Below are 26,893 nucleotides of genomic sequence, written 5' to 3' on the forward strand. Positions count from 1 at the left end.
AAAAGGTCCAAAAAGAAAACATTTCATCTACCACGGATCATTTGGTGAATAAATGGCACCGGGTTAAAGGTGTGAAGGCGTGTGAAGCTTTATCTAACAGCTGTGTGTACGTCTTGTGTAATTTTGGAGAACCTTGCCTAACTCCAAATTAAATTATATTCCATCTGTACTATATTGTAAAATTATTTTAGCTATGTCTAGATGAATCTATTGATCAATACATATTATTTTTATACATATCTAGATTGAATAATATTCATATGAATCTAGACGATGCTAGAAAATTTTACACTATGAAACGGAGGTAGACAAACAAATACTTGCATCCCTTTACAAAAATCGATATACGTAGCAAACTGTGATTCTTGACTTTTAATAACTATGATTTGATTACATCCAATGGCTAATATCTTTGTTTGTAAGTAAGAGTTTTGTATAAAAAGAACATTAGCACTGCTGACGCAAAAAAATATATAGAACAAATGTGATTTTATATTGTTATATAGGTGTTATCAATTTTTTATCTTACTCCAAACACCTATAAGTTTTAGTTACTTTTGGATGGTTTATATTGTGTTGTGATCTACATAACCATCTTTTCTGGATGTGTTCGCACCACCCATCACCCTCCTCCCCACCGAGTGGTGTCTCACCAAAGCCAATGAGGCCCCCTGGACCAACCTCCTTTCTCCTCTTCTTCCTCCACCCATGTTCCGAATTCCGATGACGCCAAGGTTGTCAACCAGTCTGTCATTTGTCTAAAACTCCGGCAAGCTCCCCTACACGGTGGTGAAGCTACTTATGTGTGTGTTGGGGGCGAGGAGGAGGGAGGGGACTATCGACTTAGGAAAGTTACCCAAAGGTTGTGAATATGGTGATAGCCACTAGAGAAGTTTTAAGTTTGTCAGTTAATTCAATTAGGTAACATCACCAATGTAAATTAGTTGTAGTATTGTATGTTTATAATTTCACTTTAGACATACACAACTTGATACTGCTAATATTTATATACTTGGTATATGTGAGACATATCTTCCTTGGTTGGCATATGACACGCACCCTTTGACAACCGATACGGGAAAACATATCATGTCTCGATGTCACCATCTAACTGAGTTTTCGAGACTTGAATCACACTACACAATGAGTATGACTAAGCGATATCAAGGCCTAGATCAAGTCCACAACTCCGTAGGGGACTAGGGGTCAACTAGTCAATCAAGGCAAATTATGATCTATGGATTCTCATTCTTTTTTCTTGCATCTGTTCATCGTGACATGATACCTACCACACATCTTGCTATCGTTAAATTACCGTTAGGTTCTCCCCAATACATTGACCTTGTGGTTAGCCTTCATGATTTACAAATCCTAGCTTTGCCCATGCGTCCACCTTGCCTCTATTCCCTTGATTTGGCGGCAAGCCACCAGATCTACCCAAACATTCTAACATGTCAGATTTATTTTCTACACCACCAACCTTTCCCATTGCTCTGATTATTGTCCCGTTCTATTGGACTACCACCAACCGCTAGGCCACCGTCTCCTCAGACATCCTCTAAGCTAGGTCAACTCCTTCCTCCTCCTCCCTTAACCCCCGCACCCAACCTACACCCATGAATCATAATCCGACGTGCCACCACCATTTGTCGTTACTAGCTTTGAAGGGTACGCCACTGCCAAGGAGACGGCGACATGACTATATATCTTTGGATTCATCCTATGCTCAATAAAATCGACTGGGATTTTTTGAGGTTTCCTGCCAACCGAAATCTTGCGGTCCTATTACTCATAACATGCATCATCATATATACTATGATGAGTTGGAGAGACCAGGAGTTGACACCTTCGAGAAAGAAACACCAGTGGTGTTTTGGACAAGCATGCCTAGCAAGTGAAACCCTTTCATCATCTCATCCCAGCTTGGGACTTGAGGTTGGGTTTGAGTAGAGCAAGTGACTTTGATATATAGCTATAGTGAGTGCTGCATCAGGACAAAGGGCACCTCTTACAAAGCTAGCAGTGCTAGTACTAGTGTATGTGCTTGACACTTAGATGATAAGAAGTACTCACTCCGTCTCAAAATAAACCAAATTTTCACTTTTTACCTATAATCTTTGACTCTTCGTCTTATTTAAAAAATTTTTGCGATTGATATTTTTGTTTTTATTAGATGATAAATCATAAATAGTACTTTACGTGTGACTAATTTTTTTCTAATTTTCTGAAAATTTTTTAAATAAGACGAATGGTCAAACACTAGACAAAAAACCGAAGAATTGATTTTTTTTGGACAGAGGGAGTAGCCAAGTAGGTGTTCAGCTAGCCTATGATTGAGGACCACTGACTGGCAAGGGTACGTTAATTTGCTTTTTGAGGTAGTGTTGTTTTTTTGCACAAAGATATTCATGTATAGTTTGGACAGATCACAGATATACAGTGTCTCTAGGGTACGGGGTACTCTCTACAATGTACGTCCTCGCAATTATAATCGCCAGATCAGAAGGCCACACACTAATTTGAAATAATTAATTAGTCCAAATTACCCTTCTGCATGCTAACTGTAGCATATATGAGTACCTCCTTGCAGAGTAAATGTAACTGTAGAACTTGTGTGCAACTACACTTTAAAAACTTCAGATCTTCCCGCTAGAAGCGCTTCCAAGTCACTCTCCACCCAGGCATACCCTTATGCCATGTTGTTGGCAAGGACTAAGGCCATGTTCTTTAATGGTGATTTTCCTCGTATTATTTTGACTTTTGCACACACATTTATCGAATTACTAAATGATATATTTTCTATAAAAGGTTTTTATATAGAAATTCAACATCGTACGTTTATAAAATAGATTTTTAACTTTGTAGTGTGTAATTCCATTTTATACACCACTAAATAAATATCATAAAAATTAGATAATGTAATTTTTCATCTAAAAATCTAAAAAAGAACGTAGTCTAAATAACGTATGTAAGATGGCAGTGTTCAAGAGGGAACCTCTATTTTAATTTAAAAGTCATAGAACTAGAGGTCAAAACTTACCACATTATCTAAAAAATACCTCTTTTTTCATTTGAGCAGAAAATTGTGTCATCAATTTATCTAGGATTGAAATACTAGTAAACGAATCACATCTGACAAGTGACTCATGACTTGTACATGCTACGGTGCAAGAGTCTTCGATCGTCACAATTGCCACTTGTGCCCAAGCTCCTTTGTGTCCTTGTAGCAAGGGGAAATGAGACCCATCTCTTATTCATCTCACTTTAAATTTTTAGTTTCTATTAACTTAACAAAGTAATTAATAGAAAAATGAGCCTCCACCTTTGTTGACACGGACTATAAATTCTCAGACTAATCAAAGGAAAAAACAAGACAAGGAAAAAAAATCATATTTTGGGTGGAACATTCGGACAAGGATATATTTTATTGAAACTGATAAGGAAAATTTTGAAACCGTGTGAAACTCTAATGATGGAAACCATACAAAACAGTGAGATACTTAACCCTAAGAGCAAGTTCAATAGTATAGCCAACTACTAGCTCCAATTCATCTATAACTAATCTAATAGCCAACTCATACAATAGCTACCTACAAAACATATACCACCATATCCCACATGTCATACACACATTGTGTATTGGAGTCCATGCTACAGCTGGCTACAAATTAGTAGCTCACTCCTCTTCTTCCCCCTCTCTTATCTTCTTAAAATATGTTTACATGGCTTATAGTCTGCTATTGTACCTGCTCTTATCAAACTCATGAATCGCCGTATCATCCACACAATTTTGAGTAATTTGTTAAATTATGTGAACTAGGTTTATAGTCCTCTTAAAACTATGTGAAATTGCTATACAAATTTCAAAAATAGTAAGACCACATGTCCGATTTTTTCCCGTCCCTATGCATATATATTCTTGTTACGCTTTCGAAGCTATCGATTGCATCTTGGTTAATTGGCCATCTATACCTATGCTAACTTGACACTTCATGTTAATTACAAAGAGTTGGACATGGTCAGATGAACCGTATTATCATGACCGTATGACTGCATTTAACATCACGTGCCACGTAAAAATCCCATCTAATTCTCATATCTTGTGGGAATTAAGACTCCAAGCCGGATATATACCAGATTTGATTCCAAACTCCAATCTTTTTTTTTTAAAAAGAACAACAGTCGATTTCTTGTAATTGTGCAGTCAGCTGGGCAAAGCTAGGTACACGTGTCATCGGGGTCAGAATATACTAATCTTATTTAATTTTTAGTATTATCTTAGCCACCTAAATAGTATAACAATGGATTTCGTTGGAGGTCATCGGAGAGGCCGACCCGACGTTTACACTGTAGCTCGGCCCTTGGTACCTGTAACGTACGTGCAGCAACTAACTAATTAATGTTGACCAGATTAATTAAGGGATCAACGTACGACTCAAGTTAAAGCAGGCACCAGATGAATGCATGAGTCGTTGCATACATACGAACGAGCAGGCATGCAAGAGGACAGAAAGAAAGGACAGGAGGAGGAGTAGTGAAAGATTTGCACAGTGTGCAGGGGTTCGCAGCAGCAGGGTGGATCTCTCTCATCTCATCTCATCTCATGTGAGGGCGGCCAGAGGTAGAAGACAAGCACCAGGGGCGCCCCTGGCCGGCCTCTCTATGTCCTCCCCTGCCCTTGCATTGCATGCAGCAGCATTACCTACACTGCTACTGCATGCACCTCTCTCGCTGCCCTGCAGCTTGCTGCTGCTGCTGCTGCCGCCCTCTCCCTCTCCCTCTCTCTCTTTTTCTTTCTTTCGCATCTATCGATCGATCTCACCTGTATGCATGAATGCCCTGCGTGCAGCGGCGCCATGCATTATGCATCGTTCTGAATCTGATCTCTGTGTCGATCACTGCAATACTGCGTGCCAAAGTTTTTTTTAATTTATGTTCAGGAAACTGATAGATGGATCGATCTCCTGCATATATGGGCCCTCTCCATGATCCAATCCTCGACGACGATCAATCGATCGCTTTATGCATCGTGTGTGTATATGATCTTGATCGGACCACAAGCAGCAGTAGTCTGCAGCAGGCAATGCAACAAAGCTCGCACTTCGATTGTGGCTGCTTTCATATCTACAGTTTATCTCATATTAACTCTTAAGCTTTTACGTGTATGTTTTTCGAACGATTAAACAATGTTTTTTTATAAAAAAATATATATAGAAGGTTTTCATCTTAATTTCTACAAATAGATTTTCAATGTTATAACTATCTTTTAATCATTTATGTTATTAAATATAGTTATAAAAAGTTAGCTAATATTTCATCTCTCATCGTTTAGGATCAATCCGGCCGTATCCATGCATATATGCAATTATGGTGTGTATGAATGCATGCAGGAAGGAGTGAAAACAAAGTCAACGTTCACCGTTAAGTTGATCATATATGTATCACATATCTAGTGAATTTAGACATATATATAAATTATATATATTCATCAATGAATGAATTTAGTCGAGGTTAAAAAGTCTTACAACAAAAACGGATGTAGTACAATCTTTAAATATTAAAGCATTATAGCTGGGAATATTTTTCTTTCATTCCTTGTGCTCCCAATCACTAGAACGATTTTTAGCGCCGTTTTTATAGCAAAGGAACTAATTCTAATAATTAGAAATCAATTATCAAAATTAATTAAAGGGAAAGTTTTTCCTCCCTCTCCTTGGTTGTGGGCCATTTTTGGCCCACTCTCTCATCCCTCTCCCCCTTGAGCCCGTTCCCGCTTCTCTCCTCCTTTCACTTGGCATGCCATGGCCCTTGACTGCATCTGTGCTCGTGCTCACACACTGCACCGTCCACGTGATCCATCTCCCGACGCCAGCACCTATTCTATCCCCTGCGCTCCTATGTCTGCCGTGAATTGCGTCCATCTCCTTATGATTTTTCTAGCACTTACATGGTCTCACATAGCTCTTCCCTGAAGCCTATAAATTGATCCTCTTGCGATCACCCCATCCTTTTCCTTCTTTTTCCGCTTTCCCCATCACTCCTGAGCTCAAGCACCCACCGTCGCCGACCTTCCGGTATCACCTGCCGCCCCTCGAGGCTATGTTGAGCCCCATAACCCTCACTTCTCTATTCTATAGGTCCTAGAGGTCCATGTCTACCTTCTCGCCTGCAGAAAACCCCCTCTGGATACCCATTCCCACCGATGACTCGACTCGTCTCCACCATGCTACCTTAACGATCACCACCAGTCCTTTCCATCTCTCTCTATCTGTGAATGCCCATCGGTGAGATCCCCTCTGCTCTCCTCTCCCCCTACACTTGTTGGCCCTACTCCAGCCACGTGCACAAGTCCCAGCTGCTGGTTAGCCTTGCCCTAGATGCCGTAGGCCATCCGATCGACCTTGCCCCTCCAATCCCCACGCGCGTGGTGAGCCACCACTATCTTACGCCGTGGACCGAGTCCAATGCATGCCCCACCACCCGTGTAGCTGATGGGTGGGGCACACTTGCTGGCGTCAGCCTCCTTACTAGTGACATTCGTGCCTTTGTTAAATGCACAATAAACCGCTCTAGGGTTTTTTTGTTTGATATAAAAGCACACAGAATCTTCTATAAATCATAACATTGTTTTAGTCCATTAAAATTATATACAATTTTTAAAAATTCAAAGAATCCATTAAAAATAATTCATTTTACTATTTCAGTAGTCTATATACTTTATATTGTTTCATTATATGCTTTAGATTATGACGTTTCTGACACTCTTAAGTATTTCAAAGTAGCTGCACCGGTAGCACCAGGAGATCAAGGCAAGCAATATGCTCGAATACTTTTGGGCCTATATTTTGAACTATTTCACTTTTCGAACTCAAATACGCATGTCTCAAATTTTCAAACTCCAATGAAATTGTCACTCACTTTATCAAATTTCATTGTGTTAACTACTCCAAAAATAATGTCTTTGTGGAAAAATGAAGAGGACAACAAATGAAGCCTTTATGGGATGAATGGATTATAATGGTGAGTGCCACGGCAAGCTTCGCTCCATTGAAGTCAGCCTTTATACTAGCATAAATGAATTTGGATAATAACTCATCATCAAATGCTTAGGGTACAATCATGTGCTAGGAAACCTCAAAGATTAGTTAGGAACAAAACCCCTACATATGAATATTTAGGGGTGGCAAGCTTGTATTTGCATGTCCAGTTGTTCTTGTTTGATCCTATCGATCTCATTCCCTACCAATGCCTACATTAATTTGTCTGGGGTTACATGGCCAGGCCAAAAGCCAGTGCTACAAACCTGCTTGAATGTTGCATCCCATTGTAGTGAGAGAGAGAGAGAGAGAGAGAGAGATCTCATATGAAAACCATGTATGTCAATGTCATTACCACTATCCAACAGGTCCTATCACTTGTACTGCTGAAGCTCTCCCAGTGTCTCATATTTTCCATACACACATCCCTCCAAAGGCGCTTTTTACTGCCCATGTATCCTCCCTGGCCTCTACCCTAAACACTCCCGGTACTTGACAAGAGCTCCTCCTAGCATGCATCCATCCTACTAGACCTCAAAGGCTAAGCATATGCATGCGCCTATAGGCCCATAGCCTCCTTGTGTGTGTGATAGCTTCTTCATACTCAACCAGGGCTCTGTAAGAGGTGCCCTTGTCTTTATTACCTTCTCTCTCTCTATCCATGTATCTCTCTTCTCAAGCTCGCTGCATGCATGCATCCATATGGCCTACACAATGCAACCACAGGTTGAAGGAGGATGAAAGATGCAAGCAAGCAAAGGACGAAACATATAGGCCTATAACCTACACATGATGGGCACAGAGATGTGTGTGTGCGCATGCATGCATGTGTGATCGATGTTGTTGCGTTGTGTGCTTAGATCTCTTTGCACAAGATCTAAGAAAAGTGGCGTAGCTTACTCTATTTAATGATTCAACAATGCAGGAGAGAGAGAGAGAGAGAGGCCTCAGCTCAGCATATCTGCTGCATTGCTGCTTACAAAGAGATACAGTGCAGTGTTAAGAGTAGTGGTGCTGTGGCTGTGGGGCTTTCTTTCAGCTCAGCTGCCTAGTGTGGACACTGACCTACACATATTGGCATATAGTCATCGCCATACATACGTACTACACTCCTCTCTCCTAGATTGATCTATACGTACCCTTGGAAGATAAAGGATAACAACGCAAATAATACTACTTCTCACTTGGATTACAGTCATCACATATTCCAAGAATCATGCACAGGCAGCATCTTATTCTCAGATAGAGAGAGAGAGAGAGGGTAGTGTTGTACTACGTAGGGGTGTACCAGTATATGTGAATGTGTGACAGGAGAGAGAAAGGGACGGCTGTGCAGAGGTGAACTGATAGAGAACTTTCAGGGTTCTCTCTCTCCCAGCTAAGCTCTACTACTACTGCTTCTCTCACTCTATAATATCTACACCCCAAACCAACACTTTTAAGACAGCCGTTCCCCAATGCATTTGCTGTTCCCAAACTGCAGTGTCTTTTTGCTTTTGTGTCACGTACTAAATCAATAATATTACTTGTACTCTCTCTCTCTCTCTCTCTCTCTACACAGACAGGCACATCACTCAGCTGAGCTCTACTCAACGTCTCAACTCTCAACCCCACACCCCAGCATCCGATATATATCTTCCCCCCCTTTTCTTTTTTCCTCTCCTTCCAAAAGCCTCATTTGCATCATAGTGTTCAGCTGTCTCTCCCCCTGCTGCTCTCTCTGCTCCACCATGTAAGAAGCAGCCTACAAGCACAACTACCCCTCATGACTTTTTTGTGTCTTCTTCTATTGTTCATCTCCATGTTATGTACATCTTCTCTCTGAAACACTGCTGTCTTTGTGTGTCTTGTTTCTATGTGCGCATATATATCGCCTAATTTTTCAGCAGTTTTTCTGCCCTTCAAGACAGTCAGTCTTGGATATGATATGTGTTTGTGTGTAAATCTGATATTACCAGTGTAATCTTTTCTATGCATACATCATACCTGCATTTTTTACTGTCTCCTGTTACTTATCACAACTATCTCCATGAACAGCTTGTTTTCTATGCCATTCTAGTACTACATAAAACTACTATGCATATATTCATTCTTGTTGTCGGCAGTCGGCACACAGTGCACTACTTGTGTTCCATCGGCATCTTGTTTGGCTAGCTCTTGATCAGTTCCTGTTCTCATCATTGTGCAAATAGGAACTTGTTCTGTGAATCTGTATCTTCAACAAGTTGTTGTATATATATTTGGATAGGAGAGGGATGTACTAAAAATGTTCTCTTCTTCTTCTTCTTCGCTATGAACTCATCAAGGAGACAAGAAGGGAGCCCCCTGGACCTGAACAACTTGCCGGATGAGTTCGGCAAGCAACCGGTGGAGAGCTCAACGACCACCGCCGCGTCCAGCGCCGAAGCATCTAGTAAGGATCACTGCAACATCCATATGTACTGTCGATTCTAAGCTCTCTGGACTTGTAGATGCATCCAGAAGACAAGCCGATCGATCGATCCTAGGCTAGAATAAACGGCATGCTAATATATAGTACATATGTAGCTTCAAAGCCTTCAATGGAGAGTTAAAAAGTTCTATTTTTTTCGAAGGTGTATGGTCAACAAGTTAAGATTTTCTCTTGAACCGTCTCATTACATGGAAAATCTTTCTTGTTTACATTTAGATTATGCATGTAAAATCCTTATTTTTTACATAACTTCAGAATGGGATAACTGATTGATCAACTACAGGGATTACTAAGAAGAAGAGTGTTGGAGGGAAGGAGGAAGCCGGCAAGGTCTACGAGTGCAGATTCTGCTCCCTAAAGTTTTGCAAATCTCAAGCACTGGGAGGCCACATGAATCGGCACCGGCAAGGCAAGACCACAGCAACCTGCTAACTACATAATCAATACTTTTAATTGAGGAGCAACCTGATCATAGAGGAAGAACACATCATATTATTCATATATATGAAAAAAGTTTATAATTTCAATTCCATTCATCTAATCCCATAGCATTCACTTATAACCTTATGAAAAAAAAATCCTTTTTTTTTTACATACATGCCTTTAATCTTATTATTTTATACCCTTCCCTCTGAATCTCTTTGCCTGATCTATAGTTTGATTTGATCTTTCAGAGAGGGAGACCGAAACCCTTAACCGCGCCAGGCAACTCGTTTTCGGCAACGACAGCCTCGCCGCCGTCGGCGCACAGCTGAAGTATATGCGCGAAATCTCCACTGCAAGATCAAGATGTGTTCTTTCTCATCGACTAGGGTTTCTTATGGCCGCTGCAAACTTTCTTGATACAGTTTCAGGGATGTGAACATGGGAGGAGCTGCTGCTGCTGCTGCTCCACCGACGCTGCAAATGGGAGGAGGCTTCCGCGGAGGCGGCGCCGGCATCGGCGACCCGTGCCTCCCGCTCCGGCCGGTGCACCCACGGCTGTCGCCGTCGCAGCCGCCGTATCATTACCTCTACACGACGACGCCGCCGTCCACCTTGCACCCGATGAGCTACCCGGCGACGTACCCTGCCCCGCCCCGCCAGCAGCCGGCGGTCGGCGACTATGTCATCGGCCACGCCGTCTCCGCCGGCGATGCTCTGGTGCCGCCGCCGCACCGCGGCAGCTTCTCCTGCTTCGGAGCCCCGCTCACCGCGGCGGCGAACGTGCAGCCGACTGACAGCGCTAACTGCAACTGCAGCTTCGGGTGCGGCCACAACAGGAACGTGAACGCCGCCTCCTGAGCCTGAGCTGACGCGTACGTTTGATGTGATGATGCAGTTAAGTTATCAGTGTAAATTAAGACCCAAGAGATTAAAGTATATGCAGTTATGCATAATAGGCGATGCTGTTTGGAGGGCAAGAAAAAATGGTTCATGATGTTCAGTTCACCTTAAAAATCCACTGCTAAGTGAGGTACATGTCTGCATTTATTGGATGCATGGTAATCAATTATAGTTGTTTTACGATGTTTTCTAATAGTTGTAAAACTAATTTAGATAATCTATTTTTCTAATTTAATGGATCAGATTTGTTTATACTATTACATCTAATAGTAATTTTTTTCTTGTAGTAAACTATAGATTATTTTATGATAATAATATCATAGTAGTAGAATACTAATGATAAAGAGCACGCACAGTTGCTAAGCTCAATTGGGGTGTGTGTGTTTTTTTGGAGTTCTTTAGTTGAGATATATGGGATTAATCATGTGTAGTGGAGTGATACATTGATGTTTTCGGAATGCATATGATTCTTTAAAATATAAAATAAAGACTGAGCATGAGTTTTTCTTGTGATTTTATGAACATATTAGAAGTAAAAATTAACTAGTACTTTACAAATAAAGTTAGTGAGTCAAATATGTATGTACTGGAGTATATCGAAGCAATGTGAAAAGTCTCATTAAAACTACGTCTACTTCGAGCCACATCTATCTACGTGTGTACTGAATTATTCTGCAGTTGTGCTCTCTCCACTCTCTGACCTTCGATGCCTATAGGTGCCGTACTAGTACAAATAAAATACGAGCAGTCAATACGAGTTCATCAGAACACACATCACATCACATTGAAAACATAGGCGCCGCAAGTCAACCAGGCAAAAGATGGCATAATTATAGCTCATTCAAGTGTTAGAAAGTGATGATGCCTGCAGGTGAGTGCTGACTCTTGGAGAAGCTACTCCTCCCTGATCAGGATTTTGGACATAGTGCCACTTTGACCATTGTTCTTGATGGAACAGCAAACTTTTTCCTGCCTGTTGCTGCACTTAATTTCTTCTGATTTGGTCGTTATCATTTCAAAAATGATCAGTGGGAGGAGTAACAGCAAAGATCAAGATACTTAGGCCCATTTAAATCACATGAATAAAAAAAATAAAACAATAGAAAAAACATAGCTTTCTATAGAAATACAAGTGTAAAACAAATAATTGCGAAACACAGAAAAAACGTAGTAACGACCGTTTGATTGGACCATAAGAAAAACATAGGAAATTAAGGAGAGATAAAGACTCAAAAGATTTTTCCCATGAGGTTTTACGTCTTGTTAAATTTTCTCCAAAACTTGTCTGGATTCTATAGGAATTTCATAGGGTTCATTTATTTGATTCAAAGGATTTTGTAGAAAAAAATTCCTATAGGAATGAAATCTTCTAAAATTTCTACAAATTTTCTTCGAATCAAAGAGGGCCTTACTGAAACAAGGAAAACCGACAGGGAAGTTGATCCTCGGATGTATGCCAATCAATTTCCCTATGATACGTATGCTTATTGTATGTTTCACCCCAAGAAAACTCATATGATCATAAATATAATAAACAATTATACTTTACTACCTCTGTCCTGAAATAAGATCATTTTTCAGTTTTCTGATACAATGTTTTGACTCTTCGCCTTATTTGAATTTTTTTGCGATTAATATTTTTATTCTTATTAGATGATGAAACATGAATAATATTTTATGCATGACTATTTTTTTAAAAGTTTTTTACAAATTTTTTAAATAAGACGAATAATCAAACGTTAGATACGGAAAAAAACGAAAAATAAGGTTATTATAAAACAGAGGTAGTAGCATAAACTTCGGTGAAAAATGCAATAATTAAGACGTACAATGCCCCCACCACAATACAAAACACTACTGTTACAGGTAGCCAGGAAAGTCTCCACATAGCTGGCGTATGTGTACCAGCGTATTAATTCTAATTGTACTATGCTACTCCTGGGGGTTGGGTATGGTACCATGGTTGGCATCTGACAGCATAAGTTGTATTTAACTCGACCAGTATACAGTACTTCCTCATTAACATGGAATTAGACAATGTATAGATACATCAAATTTAGTATCCATCTCTATAAATTAGACTTCCAACTAGTACTAACTTGTAAAGTTTAGTCCATAGCAACTGCATGATTAATTTTCTTATTGTTGGAATATTACAATGGAGTAATTATTAGATCATACCTCTGTCCTTAAATATAAGAGATTCTGGAGATAAATCTAGACAATGTTCTGGAGATAAAATCCCTTATATTTTAGGACGAATTGTGTATTCAATATTTTCTCTGAACATAAAAAACAATAAATTATTTTTAGCTCATGTATATGACAAGGTTAATTAGAAGACTTGCATATCCAAATTAACTCGGCCGGTGTCCAAAATAATCTGGATATCAATTTACACACACAAACCCATTGTAAAATGTGTGAATTAACATATATAATTTGTTAATTTGACTGTCTCTTCCAAATTAAATCAAATTACCTGCATTACGATATTGACTATGTTACTTTGTGTTTAAATTCATGACTTCTCTTGTAGTTTTGGGACAGACTCTATGGATAAACATTTCTCACCATGCATGCAAGCGCATATGCCAGCTTAGCAATCTACACCCATGAGTACGACCACCCTGCACTGCACCTAAGTTTCTTTTCCTGATTACGTGGAAGACGTACACACATCAGCGTTATTCACAGTGCGCTCGCATCCCACAAACATGTAAAGTTCTTAACAAACGCTCAACAAAAGGAGGTTAGGAATAAATCAGTTATTAACATGTTTGTACCTGTGTGTTAGTACCAAAATTTGGCACCAAGACAACGATAAAGTACATTATGGCAGTTAAATTTAGAAAGAATCTGAGCCTACTCTAGAGAGCTGGTCTAACCGAGTAGCGCACTGTGTGACCAGCGGGTTGGTCTATAATAACCAACTACGTAGCAACGGTCTGACCGGCATAGAACCGATGATTTGACTAGTCTAAATCCAATCAAGGGGTGTCTTCGTGTTTCCTTGGGTATGCATGAGGTCTCTAATACCTAATCAATGTTGAGATCTAAATAAGACGTGGAGAAGGCTTTATAGATGTAAGTTCAGCTCCTTTATAAAGACTATGGTGGTTTCTATTGACAACAACCAATAATACAACACACAATATTAGCCAACTAAACCGTTCTTCTAGTTTTACCTATTTTAGCCTTAGCTCATCCATCTTTGTCGGCTACTTCGCCCTATAAGTTGTTTATCCTAGCCATGAGAGCATGTAACCCTTTGGAGTATGTCTCGTAAAACTTCTATTTGTCTACTAGATTAGTGTTTACTCTAAGTCTATCGGAATCGACTGTGCTAGCTAGTTTGATCTTATTATCATCTTGATCAGGTGGTTAACGGCTCCATAACACTATGCACCCATGCATATATCGATGGATTCAAAATACAAATACAAGTAAACTAAAGTCGACCACTATAAGAATCATTTTTGGAATTCCATTGAGCTACTGATTGTCCCTAGATTAAAATTTGTCGAACCAGCAATTCAAATTTTATATAAAAGTTTAAGGTATATGATCTAGGCTTTTGTTCTAAAATTTATGCAATGTATGCCCAAACATTTGGATTTCAAATTGATAGGAAAGGAATTAATGGATAATGTACCCGAAAAGCCTAGTATATTTGCATCAGTCTGTGGGAAAATTTGTTCCATCATTCAAATTAATTCTTAAATTTCACGATGTGCTGAAATTGTGTTCTCATATCATCTGCGTGCGAAGTGCGAATCTCTGCTACCGTGACCTTTCTGTCAATATGCAGAGTATTCATCTGCAACCTGTAGCAGTCAAGCTACTGATAGCCGCACATATGGAGTCTAGTGACTAGTTAGATATACAAAATTATATATATAAGGTAGACCCCTAATAAGGTACTATCTTCGTTTTATATTATAAGACTTTTTTATCTCCGTCTAAATTTATCAATTAATGAATGTATATAATTTATACATATATCTAGACTCATTGATATCTATATAAATCTAGACAATACTAGAAATTCTTACCTTGTGAAGCGAAGATAGTACTAGTATACTAATCAAAGTGGCTGCGTTGCAGGGCTTGCAGTGCAGCTGCCTATAGCCCACAAACCAAACCTGCAGCAGCTGTGCATGCGGCAGGCCAACCAAACGAGACTGCACGCAGCTGGCCTTCCTGTGAGCTTCTCGAGGATACAAACACACGCATGCATGCATGTACAATATCATGTCGAATCGAAATCGACATGTCAAAAGCTATACAACCAGCATACATGCCGGCCGGCCGCTTCCTGGACTAGTATATAATAATAATGCTGCTTCCGATCGATCTCAGCTAGCTTTCAGTCCTACTACCACTACACTCACTCACTTTAATCAGCAACGCCTGCATCTGCAAGCATCAACACAAGATTGATGAACACACACACACACATCTACTAGTATCAGTCAGTGATCGATCTCTCTCCTCTATCTTCTTCGTTCTTGATTCTCTCTGCATTTTCTTTTCAGGAGAATATACAAGACAAGAAACTAAGCAGCTTAATTGTTGTTGCGATGCGTGTGCTCCGTTTAGGTGTTTATGGCGAGGCGTAGCAGCATATGCATGCACATGCGCAGCTAGAATTTGTACTGCAACGAGAGAGAGAGTGTGTGGTGGTGCTAAGCCAAAGGTAGCAGCTGCTTCACAAGCTGCTAGGTAATAGCCCTGCACAACCCTAAGCTAAGCTCTGCTGATCTCCATAGCTTCTCTCTGCTGTCTTCTACGTACGTACACGCACCGCTTTATTTTAAGATCTTTAGCTGCTGTATGCCTGTATATACCCATTTGGCACACAAATTAACAAGAGGAACAATCCAAGGGCATGGAAACAAACCTTCAGATCGCACTTGCAGGCTTCTTCAGGCCGATCGAGAGAGGGAAAATAATATGGGAAATAGAAGGAATCGAGGACTAAGTGAGGCAGCATATATCAGAATAATGTAGATGGGATGGGAAAGTGAAATACAGTAACTACCAAACGCAGAGCTTCTTCTGAAATTTTAAGTGATCAAACGCTTTAATGTGAGTGCTATCTTGGCCATTTCGATTATACTCACAAAAATACATTCTTTTGGGAGAAATGTCAGGAAAAACCAAATATAAAAATAACATGCATAAGTTCATAGTTCCTAGATTCATGACAATGAAGGACAATATTATTGTGCATGACTGAACATGAGAAGGAAAAGGAAGAGGAGCATTTGGACATTACAGCAAATCATAGATTCTACTCTAAACTTTAGCCTGCGTGACAAGTCGAACCTAGCTTTTCTGTATCGCTCTCTGAAGCTGCCGCCTTTGTCGCACAATTGATAAACAAAAAAAAAAACTAGATTAATTACTGTATGGTAAACCAGTGGGACCCGTTGCCATGGTTTCTTTTGAAAGAAACATGCATCTGGGACTATGTGGGTCTATTTGATTATGATGAATTTCTGATAGATACCCTCTGGGCACATCTCATGTAGTGGAGTAGTAGTAGATGAATATATGGTCCAGCTCCGTTCTTGAAAGAAAAATACTATACCAGCATGCTGTTGCTGTCCATCCATGCAATGCAATGCAATGCAGCAGCAGCAGAAATCGATCAGACCGTAGGGTTCAGCACTTGGTGTGCTGTCAGCAGTCAGCTAGCCGACTATGCACGGTGAAAACCTACTACACACGTATGCGTATGGCTGCACATTGTCAGGTACAAGTAGACTAGTAGTAGTAGTATATACAACCAAGAGCTAGCCAGCCCAGCTAGCAAGTGTTGTTCATTAGTACCAGTGCACCATACACCATAATTTACTGGACTAGCTAGCTGCTACAGTAGTACTGCTATGCTACAGTTCTCAAACACGACACTTAATCGACCACGGACTCACGGAGAGAAATTTGATATATGCATGGTTGCAACCAAGGAATTTCTGGGTGATTTCCACGGCAGTGTACGGTTCGTTTCCCGCAGGTCGATCGACTTTGGTTAGTACTTCATCCTTCATTCATGAATACTTGTCGATTCTAACAGAGTGTAGGTTAATTCGACAATTTGTTGGGGATGCAGTTTTTTCAAAAGTCTCCCTCCCCCTTCAAGCCGAACTGTCATGCCCCCCTAGCTAACTGGCCTTCTCCTCCATAGTACCATATCCATGACAGCACAGTATACTTTTAATCCAATACCAGTTCAATGAGACACAGCTACTATCATAGTGGAATAGAATATCATTCTAACTTCTCTTTATTATCGGAAATAGTCTTATATCCATATTGCGACTGTAAAATATATCCTAAGTTCACAACTGTACACACAAAAAGGAAGAGAAGTGTGACAGCAAAACCGTGCACACCCCACCGGCGTGACTTGGGAACTAGTGATGTTAGATGATGGGGCCTGTGAGTTGGCAATTATAGTGCTCGAGTGAGGAAGGGAAGAGAACTAGGGTTAGAAACTTGCCTTCTTGGGCCATTTTTCTTTGTTAGGCCTTTTTGCCTTATTAGGCTGCTAAGTAATGATAGATTGGGCTCGTGAGTTGGGCTATCCTTGGCTCGTCTGGTTTGCATGCCAACTCGAGCGGGCTTGTTATCTCTAACGAGCTGACATGTCATTTTAGATCATTACAAAAATGAAGCCGAGTTAAGCCAACCACGAGTTGAGTGAGCTAAAGACAAACTTTTCGTATTGTCGTACCTTCACCTCGGTTTGCCTCATTAGATGGGCTAGGGACTTTAGCTTGGCCACGATGAGCCCTATTATACAGCCATGCTTGCCTGGAACGAGAATTAAATGTCACCCTAATCGAATAGAAAGATGAACTACCACATGGACATGATACCTCTGAATTACCACCATCTACTACAATCAAAGTCTCAATTATCGGCTAAGAGTGGGTGTCAGTCAATTTAATCATGCAATTGACAAGAAAGATTGATAGAATTCAGTTAGCTCAACTAGTCGATCCGTCGATAGGCCGATGGGTGTCTATGTAGCTAGTTGATTGACGTGAGATATGCATTGTGATGCAATCAACTATAATTTTATAGGTGGAATAAACTGAAGATAAACAAAATCTACTAAATTACTTGATTTATCTTTAGACCGGAACTAACCAAGTAGTATAAGATTAAAATTAATAGGAAAATCAAGTAATAGAAGATCGATGCAAACGTACATATCAATTTATTGAGCCGATGTTAATATTAAGAGCTTTTTTACCATTTTTGAAAAAATATGGTATCTTAAGGTACCAAAAATTTATAACCTTAAGGTACTTTTCAAGGATGATAAAACCTTAATATTAAATAAAAGAAGCAATGACAATCGGCTATGGTAAACTGAAAATAAGAAAAAGAACTACTAAGTTACTCCATTGAACTTACTAAAAGTAATGTTGATAGATCAGGCTTAACCAATAAAATATTATATTATAATTTATAAGGGTAAATCAAGCAATACACCTATGCAAATTGCAGTCTACTGAACCAATTTTGATATTTTCTAGGCAATAATAAAGTAACTCGTTGGCTAAAACTTCAATGAAACAGTGAAAAAATGTATCAACTGAACAAAAATTATTTGTAAAATAATATAATAGATTTGACTTAACCGAGATAGTATATGATAACAAACAACAAAATATCGAGTTGATAAGGCTTGCACGAGGTGATTGATAAATTGGATCAATCTAAGAGACAAAACTAACTTAAATTGAGATGGTATGATAAGTAGCAATCATGCAAGTTTGATTAAAATGAACTAAAAACTATTAATGAAACCGATATAATTATCGAGTGAAGACGACTTACCTAAGCGTCAGAAATAGAGTCAATGTAACCTAACAGTGTGTACTGAATTGTTGTTATTTGACATCATCTTCGCTGATGACACCGTGGCTGGGATTTTTATCTTTTTGACTGAAATATAGGTCCCACATATTGTGTTAACTTTTATTTATTTATTTTTCTTCCACTACCATAAAAGGCATGCCACTGCCAAATGGTGAAATGGGAGGAAGACCATGTGAAATGGGACACATAAGCGCCTCGCCAGTCGTCAACCGAAATACTCTCTCCGTTTCATAATATAAAATGTTTGACTTTTTTGGTTAGAATGTTTAACCATTTGTCTTATTTAAAAAATTATGAAAATATCATTTATTTTTCTTGTGACTTACTTTATTATCAAAAGAACTTTAAGCATGGCTTATCATTTTTTATATTTGTACTAAATTTTTGAATAAGACGAATGATTAAATATTGTAATAAAAAAGTCGAACATCTTATATTATGAAACGGAGGTAGTAGCTTGTAATACTTCCTAAGGGACTTGTTGCACGGGCTTTCGTAGTTAGGGGACATAATATACATGTTTTTTTGGTTGAAGGAGGTTAATAGAATTGAGGGATGCGAACTTGACTTTTCTCTTCTTTATATTGTCTTACATGAGCCCATAGGCCCAGCCCATATTGAAACTGCTGAACCCGAAACGAAAAGCTGAAGCACCGTGTTCGTTTTTGATTTTGTTCTTGGCCAGGTAACCAAATTTTGTCAGTGGGAAAATCTTTTCCCCTACTCTTTTTGACCTGTTACAGTGGCCAGCCACTTTCTGACTCTGCTAATCTTTCTTTGCCAAAAGCAAGAGCACCATGGACCATCTCTGTATACTCGACTCTGCACGTACGTAGCAATCGGCAATAAAGAGCTTATCCAATGTAAAAAGTATATATATGATCACTTCGGCGTAATCTTTGGTTTGTTCATGCAGCAACAAAGATATCTAAATGCAGCCCATCATCACAAGTTCAGGGATGAATTTGTTTAGTCGGAGGCAGAGAAGTCAGGAACCTGTGTAGAACATGCATATGGAATATCTGTTTTTTTTTTATTTCCTTTTAATCTTTGTTATGTAGAGGAGAGGTCGCTTTCCTTGATGACATAGGAGTGCCAACATCCACAAAGGAAAAGGATAAAATGAAAAAGGAAAAGGAGGATGATGTGGTTATCCTAAAATGTTGAGGCAAATGTTGTGTGACATTTGTTGTTATCATCATCTTGTGATCCAAGGAGGCGATCTCATAAAGCAGAGAGAGAGATGAACACATGAAAAAGATAAAGCATGTCAAAGCTGTGGTTGTCTCCATCCTCACCACCTCACCTCTTTTCCTTTCCATGCACAGATTGTGTCACCTACACGCACACAAACTGCAACATGGCATGAACCATCCTGATTCCGATCCATAGATCATGCCTGCAACGATCAAATTCATATACATCTCTCTCACCACCACACATCACATGCACCCAACTACAGTCTACAAAGCTGATAGATGTGGCTGGCCTCTCTTATTTATCTATGTATAAATACATAAATACACATATAATATGCCTTTACAAAGTCTCTTCCATCTCTGACTCTCTTTTTACAGTACTAGAGGGAGGCTAGCTGCGTGCCATGCATATTCTCATGTCGTCTATGCAACTTTATCTTTTGCTCACTACATCAACAGAAAGGAAGATTTGACGAGGAGATCATGGGCAAGAAAAAAAAAAGTAGCAGAAGATTACACATGCAAGCTGAGACTAGTTGCAGCTGCAGCTGCTGATGCTGTTCAATGTGCAGGGAAGAAAAGAGGGGAGGGGTCCCTCTGCATCTTGCCCTGTGCAGGGTCGACTCTGACCCTGTTCATCTTCTCCTCGCACCAGTGCAGCTGTTGATCGGTGATCTCCGGCATGCGCAGCACCCTGGCCACCACCTTGAGGTCGATCAGGCCCAGCAGTATGGACGTCTCCTCTTCTACCCTCAGCTTCGTCCTCCTCAGGCACCGCCGTGGCCTAGTCAGGTCCTTGAGCCGGCTCTTCTTCTGACGATTTCAGTTTTTCAGGCAGTGAAAAGAGAGTGGAATTAATGATGATGGGGAAGGGAAAAAAATTTCATTCAATCTTTGATCAGGATTGTGCATGAGTGGTGTTTGTTTTATGTGGCTCACTTTCTTGTTGGCTCTCTTGAGGGTGATGACGAGAGTTTGATCCATGGAGCTTCTCCTCCTCTTCACCATTTCTCTGAACATCTGGTAGTGGCTCCTCTTGTCTGCACGCAGGAACGCCATGAACGTCCTGATCGAGTCCTCCAGTATGTACAAGAACTGCACAGCCGATATCAGATCGTCCTTTTCGTCCTCCTCGTCTGCATCTCCAAAAATAACAAACAGCAACGATAACTAATCACATCACAGCTGAATATCAATGGAAGGCACAAGGCAGAGAGAATTGATCACCTCTGAACTCTGGGACGATGAGCAGCTTGGGAGAGGAGTTCTTCATCCTGGCGTACACCTCGGGCCGGCGGCCGTACTCGTAGGGCTCGTTCTCGATGAAGCGGTGGAGCAGCACCTGGAACTGCTGAAACTCCTGCGCGACGCGCGCCGGGCAGCACCTCGCCGCGATGTCGCCGCCGTGCCGCTGGAAGCTGGCGTAGTTCCAGTTGAGCGCCTCCCACGTCAGGCAGATCTGCGCCACGTACACCCTCTCCAGCTCCGGGTACGGGTCCCTCAGCCCGATCGCCGGCCGGGGCTTCGGCGTCAGCTTCTGCACGATCCTCTCCGACACCGATCGAGGCTGGTACTTGATCGACCTGAACGACTCTGCGACCGTTCCAGCAAATGCAAATTCGTCAACTTTTCTCCAAAAAGATGAGATTTTTTAAAGTGAATTTTGTGCGTACTCTACTAGGGTTTGATTGCGTGCATCAAGAAATATGTAAATATATAGTTTTGCTGTGTGAGCCCACGTGTCTAGAGAAAGCGTTGCAGAGAGCTGGAATTACGCGTCGATTAATCGTGGTTTTATGTTTCTCGAGAAAGGTTAATGTTGGGTAATGAGTGGTAATGATGAGTTGATTTGGAAGAATAGCACTAATTTGACAGTGATGATGAGCAAATGAGGTTTTTGATTTGGATTTGTTTAATTGATTGGTAGTAGCTCAGTACCTGTCTCGGTGAGCTTCTGGGCGCCGACGCGGTGGAAGTAGACCATGTCCTCGTCGTACTTGCGGAACAGAGTGTACGACTCCCATCGCGACGAGCTCCGCCGCGACGACGACGAGAAGGGGTACTCCGTCTCTGAGTCCTTGGTCACCGTCGAGCTCCGCCACTCCACCGAGCTCTTCGACGTCGACTCGCTCGTCAGCGTCGACGCGCCGAACCTGCTGTCCTTGTCGTCCTCGCGCTCGCGCTCGCGTTGAACTGCTCTTCCTCCTCCTCCTTTCCCGGCCACGGCGCCCTTCAGTACCAGCTTCTTGGTGTCGGCGAGCGCGCGGCTGTTGACGAACAGCTTCACGTCGTCTCCCCTGAACCTCTCCTCCTCCTGCTCATCATCTTCTTCTTCTTCGTCTTCTCCATGATCGTCACGGCCATCTTCTTCCCCTCTGCTTATCTTCTCTGCAACCAGCAGGTGCACACAAAGAAGTGTCAGAACGAACTGAAATGGTTAAAAAGAAGCAGATGTTAGTAGAACGAGTGGTTGCCTTCGACGGGAACGTCCGCCGGTGATGCCGCGGCGGCCGGAATATGCTTCTGCACCGTGGGACCGGCGGCGGTGACGGCGACGACGTCCTTGGGCTCCTCCTGGACGTAGCTGTACTGGCGCTGGTGCGACGAGATTCGTCGGGTGGATTCGTCCGTGGGAATGGTGCTCTCCACCTGCAAGCAACGTGCAGGTGTAGCTGTGTACAGGAGCTGATCCTTTCCTTCGTCGCCAAGCAGCGCACTGTCCTCGAACACGGCCTCGTCGAACCAAAACAGCATGTCTGCCTGCTGCTGCCCTCCGGTGATGTCGGCGCCGGCGAACTCCTCCTCGGACCTCTCCCTGGCCCGGTGCTCACCGCCATGATCTCTATGCATACATATACACACACGTTACGTGCACAGAAAAATGTGAGACGTCCACCCAATGGCACCAAGATCTCGTAGCAGAAGCTCTGTCACTCACCGTCGATGCAGGCGGCCGGCGAGCTTGGCGAGGAGGAAGAGAAGGAGGTAGGCGACGAGGAGGAGGACGTTGAGGGAGACCAGCGCACGGAGAAGAGACGGCGGCGGCGGCGTCAGTGCCTCCATGCTGCATGCCGCAGAGGAGAGCGGCAGAAGGCAACTGTCGCCGGCAGCGCCGCCGTAGCCATGAGAAGGAGCCGGCGAGCCAAGCACTTGCGCATGCCACGCCGCCACCGTAGAGCAGCAGCTGCTGCCGGTCGCATTACGCATCTACCACCACCAGCCCTGCAGCTAGCTAGCTTTCCCTTTGCCTCTCGCTCGCTCTGCTACCACTTTCACTTCCACAGCCTTGCACTTGCTGCCTATCACTTTGCCACGAGATGAACCAAAGTTGGTGTGGATCAAATCGATCAGCAAATGGTTTTGGAAGAACACAAAGTTTATATAGGCTTCCATAAAGCATCTGGGGGAGAGAGATTAGCGATGCATGGGGCCCAACGTGGTATAAAAAGATGATCAGATGATGCTGATCGAGTTGGAAGCAAGCGATCTTGTTAGCATGCATGCCAGAAGCAAAGAGTGGTTAAAAATAATCGTTTGATTATGAAGCAGAGAAAGAGAGAGAGAGAGAGGCAGGCAGTCCCTGGCTCAAGTGACTTGCATTACGAGGTAAGCCTATATGCGATATGCGTTTCATCAACTGGGGTTTTGGTATAATGCTCGCTATATGCGATATGCGTTTCATCAACTGGGGTTTTGGTATAATGCTCGCAAACAGTTTTTTAGCACACGGGTATATATATATCCATTGCTTGCATACCATCTAAATAGTCATAAAAAATGAAAAAAATTTAACAAGATAGTTTAATATGAGTTATATCACTCCACCAACATGCAAGTTTAAATTCATCTTATACAAGTTGTAGCAAAAATAACAAAAACAATTATTAATATACGTACAATTAGTTTCAGTTTTATTTTTTTTACAACTTATAGAAGTTGAATTTAAACTTGCATGTTTATGAAGTGATATAACTTATATTAATCTATCTTGTCAATTTTTTTCATATTTTTAATGACTATTTAGATGGCATGCAAGCACACATGTGCATCTACACTTGTGTGCTAAAAACTGTTTTCCGTATAATGCTCTTCTTGTTCTTCATCATCACCGCCGTTAGCTTTGACAGTATATGATCCAGGCATCCATTGATCAATCTAGTACACAGATAGCAAGATCGAGAGCATCTTGAGGCCATTATGATTTTGGGTTCTTTGCATAATTAGGTCAAAGAACACGTTATCATGCAACTTGCATGAATGTAAGTTCATCAAATAACATGGGCTTACAAACTCGGCCCGTTTAGAGATTAAACTTGTATATTAATGGGCCTAGTTCGAGAAACTGGACCAATACGGAGTGGTAAGCTCGTGGGCCGTGAAGATTATGGCAGCACCAGGCCTATAGGAAACTAAGTAAATTTGGGCTGATGTTCACGTGGGCCAAATATTGTAGTGTTCGTTTGGGCTTCATTAGGCCCTATGGATGAGGCCCAAATTAAAATGACATATCGTGCACTTTCAAAGCAGGCCTTGAGCTTACTATCACTAAAAAAAACTTTGTTGGGCCTAAATCTTTTCTTTGTCTTCCTCGAGTTGTTTGCATATCACACATGCCAATTTTCTTCGCATCATTTTATCTCCTCCAATTATCATATCAATATCGACCATTTATTCAACAAACAACTTTGACGGTTTCAGCAAAAAAAAAAAATTAACCGGTGTTTTTTGAAACTTAACGGGCAGAGGAACAGATGATTATCTCAACTACTTAAAACGAAGTCGTTCGTGTCCATTGTGATGCACATGTATATTACTATTTTCAATAAAGTAAGAGTAAAAAGTCTAACGGGTTACAACAAAAACAACACATCGACAAGGAGAACCTCCCCAAAAAAACGAATTAGACGTGCTCTAAAACCAGCAGTAATTGGCCTGTCACTGTCAAAGAATAGGAGCAAGCGCCCCGCATAATTAAGCACTTGATCTACATATATTATCAACTCGATCAATCAAAGTCGTCAACATTTGTGGCCACTTGACTTGGAACTGGGCCGGGCAGGACCAAGCAACCCGGTTGAGAACAGGAACCGTACTGGTAATTAATTAATTAATTAACTGGGCTGTCAGTGGACTGATGATCAGTTACATTAACGTAATTCACGCTCTCTCTCTCTCTCTCTATCATGTGTCAAAGTTCTCAATCAAGCAACGAGGAATTAAAGTTACACGCTATATATCCAGGCTCAAAAGAAGGTAGAAACCAGGGGAACCAACTTTAATTTTTTTCCCCATATAAACTACTTTCCAAGATCAACTAGGAAGGCCTGAAGCGTAATTAGGCACTAGATATAATTAACCCACAACTGCAAGCTGTATGAGATCATGCCAACTAGGACGAACACTTGCATATGCATGCACTCAGCCAGCAGCGGCACACAAGTTTTGCCCCAAGTTGTGCAATAAAACTGGTGTTTTTTTTTATCGCAAGTGTCCTAGAATCATTTGCAGCTAAAGAATAGATAAAAGTAAACTGGTGTCCAGTTGCTGATCGCCCTGTACGCTCGGAATCCAAGTGTGCTTGTTAGGTGCATTGCATCTCTACCAATCGATCGGGCCATCTGATTAATTGGGGAATGTGTCGTGCATATGAACACCAGGAGATTCTGTCTCCAACGAGGGGCCCCCCAAATTTTGTTGGACAGCTTGATTTGTTCAATGTATTTTTAGCTCGATTTTGTCCTGAACAAGAGGGGTTTAGTGTGTCAGAGCATATAATATATACTTTTACTTTCCCTGAGATAATTGTTCGTCTATTTCTGAATTGTTTGGCTGTTTGCGTTGTATAGCTAATATTGAAACATATATAGCACTATATACTTAAATTACATAGTTTAGCCCAAACTTAACTTTAATCGAATATGCTCTATTCTATAACAGATTAGCCCTATGCAGGCAGCTAAAACATACCTATGGAGATGGTTCGTTGGCCTGCCTTTCCAAAAATAACTATGAGGATACCTTCATTGTGGCCATCATTCTAGGTAGTGCGCCTAATGCGCCCGCCTATGATAGTCGATCTTCATAGGTGAGCCACCGAACACATCATCCTCTTAGCTTCACACAATAGATCTGTTATCACCGCCATAAGGTATTGCCCTCCTCCTTCGATTCACTATTTTTCTAGTATCAAATTTGTGCAAAATGTGTATGTTTATGTCCTAGGAGAGCACCAACCAAATAAACTAAATTAAATAGGTTAGTGCGGGGCTTTTATGTTGAACTTTTGTGTATGTTGATGAACTTGTCCTAAATATAATGTAATATGTGATGGATGTTAAACTTTTAATCTGTTTATGATCTACTTATATATGGATGTTTATGTTCTGCTTATGTGATGGATTATCCTAAATATGTGATGAATGTTTATGTTATGCTTAGAATTTTTCAGAGTGCGTATCGCAGGCATGCCGCTTAAGCAACCTTCTGCGAGGATGCATCCATCTTTGCAGGTGGGCCATTCCCCCAACCCTGGACTAGCTCATCGCAGGTGGCGCAGTCTTCGGGCTGCTTGGGAACTTGAGGGTGGGCCCCAGGGGGCTTGCTCGCAAAAAATACATTATGAAGTGGTGATGATGTTATGCAAAGCGGAACAATTCAAACTAAATAAGAACTTCACTCAGCATGAACCAATTGTAGAGGTAACTAACATGTAAATTAAACAAACAAAAATCCTATTTTTTGAGAACTAACAAAAATTATATATGAACAAGCTTACTGCTATTTGCTGTAGCTAGCTTTGTGACAATGGTTACGAGTGTATGACTCATATATGAGAGGTTGGAACCAAAAATAATTCCTTTGTCTAAAGAAATAACAAAAAACCTATAGTTAGAGTAGAATAGACAATTTGCACCCTCAATTTTTTTCAGATTAGTTTAGTCCATCAAGGTTGATATTTCATCCATAATGGTTTCATTTGA

General features: G+C 41.1%; 2 protein-coding genes across 2 annotated transcripts; one reads left to right on the top strand and one right to left on the bottom strand.

The window, feature by feature from the left end:
* The first annotated feature begins 9,329 nt into the window (after positions 1 to 9,329).
* On the top strand, positions 9,330 to 11,004 carry LOC102704105 (zinc finger protein STAMENLESS 1-like). The gene is made up of 4 exons (XM_040520015.1): positions 9,330 to 9,450; positions 9,773 to 9,898; positions 10,164 to 10,245; positions 10,338 to 11,004. The coding sequence occupies exons 1-4, from the start codon at positions 9,330 to 9,332 to the stop codon at positions 10,771 to 10,773; spliced, it is 765 nt and encodes a 254-aa protein (XP_040375949.1). The 3' UTR covers positions 10,774 to 11,004.
* A 9,352-nt stretch (positions 11,005 to 20,356) lies between these two features.
* LOC102722055 lies at positions 20,357 to 23,251 on the bottom strand. The gene is made up of 6 exons (XM_015837000.1): positions 22,852 to 23,251; positions 22,388 to 22,755; positions 21,852 to 22,301; positions 21,141 to 21,506; positions 20,853 to 21,049; positions 20,357 to 20,726 (listed from the first exon to the last, which is right to left on the bottom strand). The coding sequence occupies exons 1-6, from the start codon at positions 23,118 to 23,120 to the stop codon at positions 20,475 to 20,477; spliced, it is 1,902 nt and encodes a 633-aa protein (XP_015692486.1). The 5' UTR covers positions 23,121 to 23,251; the 3' UTR covers positions 20,357 to 20,474.
* Between the last annotated feature and the right edge of the window lie 3,642 nt (positions 23,252 to 26,893).

The sequence above is a fragment of the Oryza brachyantha genome, chromosome 1, assembly GCF_000231095.2.
Source record: "Oryza brachyantha chromosome 1, ObraRS2, whole genome shotgun sequence".
NCBI classification, from domain to species: domain Eukaryota; kingdom Viridiplantae; phylum Streptophyta; class Magnoliopsida; order Poales; family Poaceae; genus Oryza; species Oryza brachyantha.

Excerpts from the sequence above, each read along its gene's own strand:
- LOC102704105 (XM_040520015.1), top strand. The coding sequence starts at position 9,330 with ATGAACTCATCAAGGAGACAAGAAGGGAGCCCCCTGGACCTGAACAAC. Across the intron at positions 9,451-9,772 it reads GTCCAGCGCCGAAGCATCTA|GGATTACTAAGAAGAAGAGT; the intron begins GTAAGGATCACT and ends GATCAACTACAG. Across the intron at positions 9,899-10,163 it reads CATGAATCGGCACCGGCAAG|AGAGGGAGACCGAAACCCTT; the intron begins GCAAGACCACAG and ends TTGATCTTTCAG.
- LOC102722055 (XM_015837000.1), bottom strand. The coding sequence starts at position 23,120 with ATGCGTAATGCGACCGGCAGCAGCTGCTGCTCTACGGTGGCGGCGTGG. Across the intron at positions 22,756-22,851 it reads GCCGGCCGCCTGCATCGACG|AGATCATGGCGGTGAGCACC; the intron begins GTGAGTGACAGA and ends ATGTATGCATAG. Across the intron at positions 20,727-20,852 it reads TCAAGAGAGCCAACAAGAAA|AAGAAGAGCCGGCTCAAGGA; the intron begins GTGAGCCACATA and ends TGAAATCGTCAG.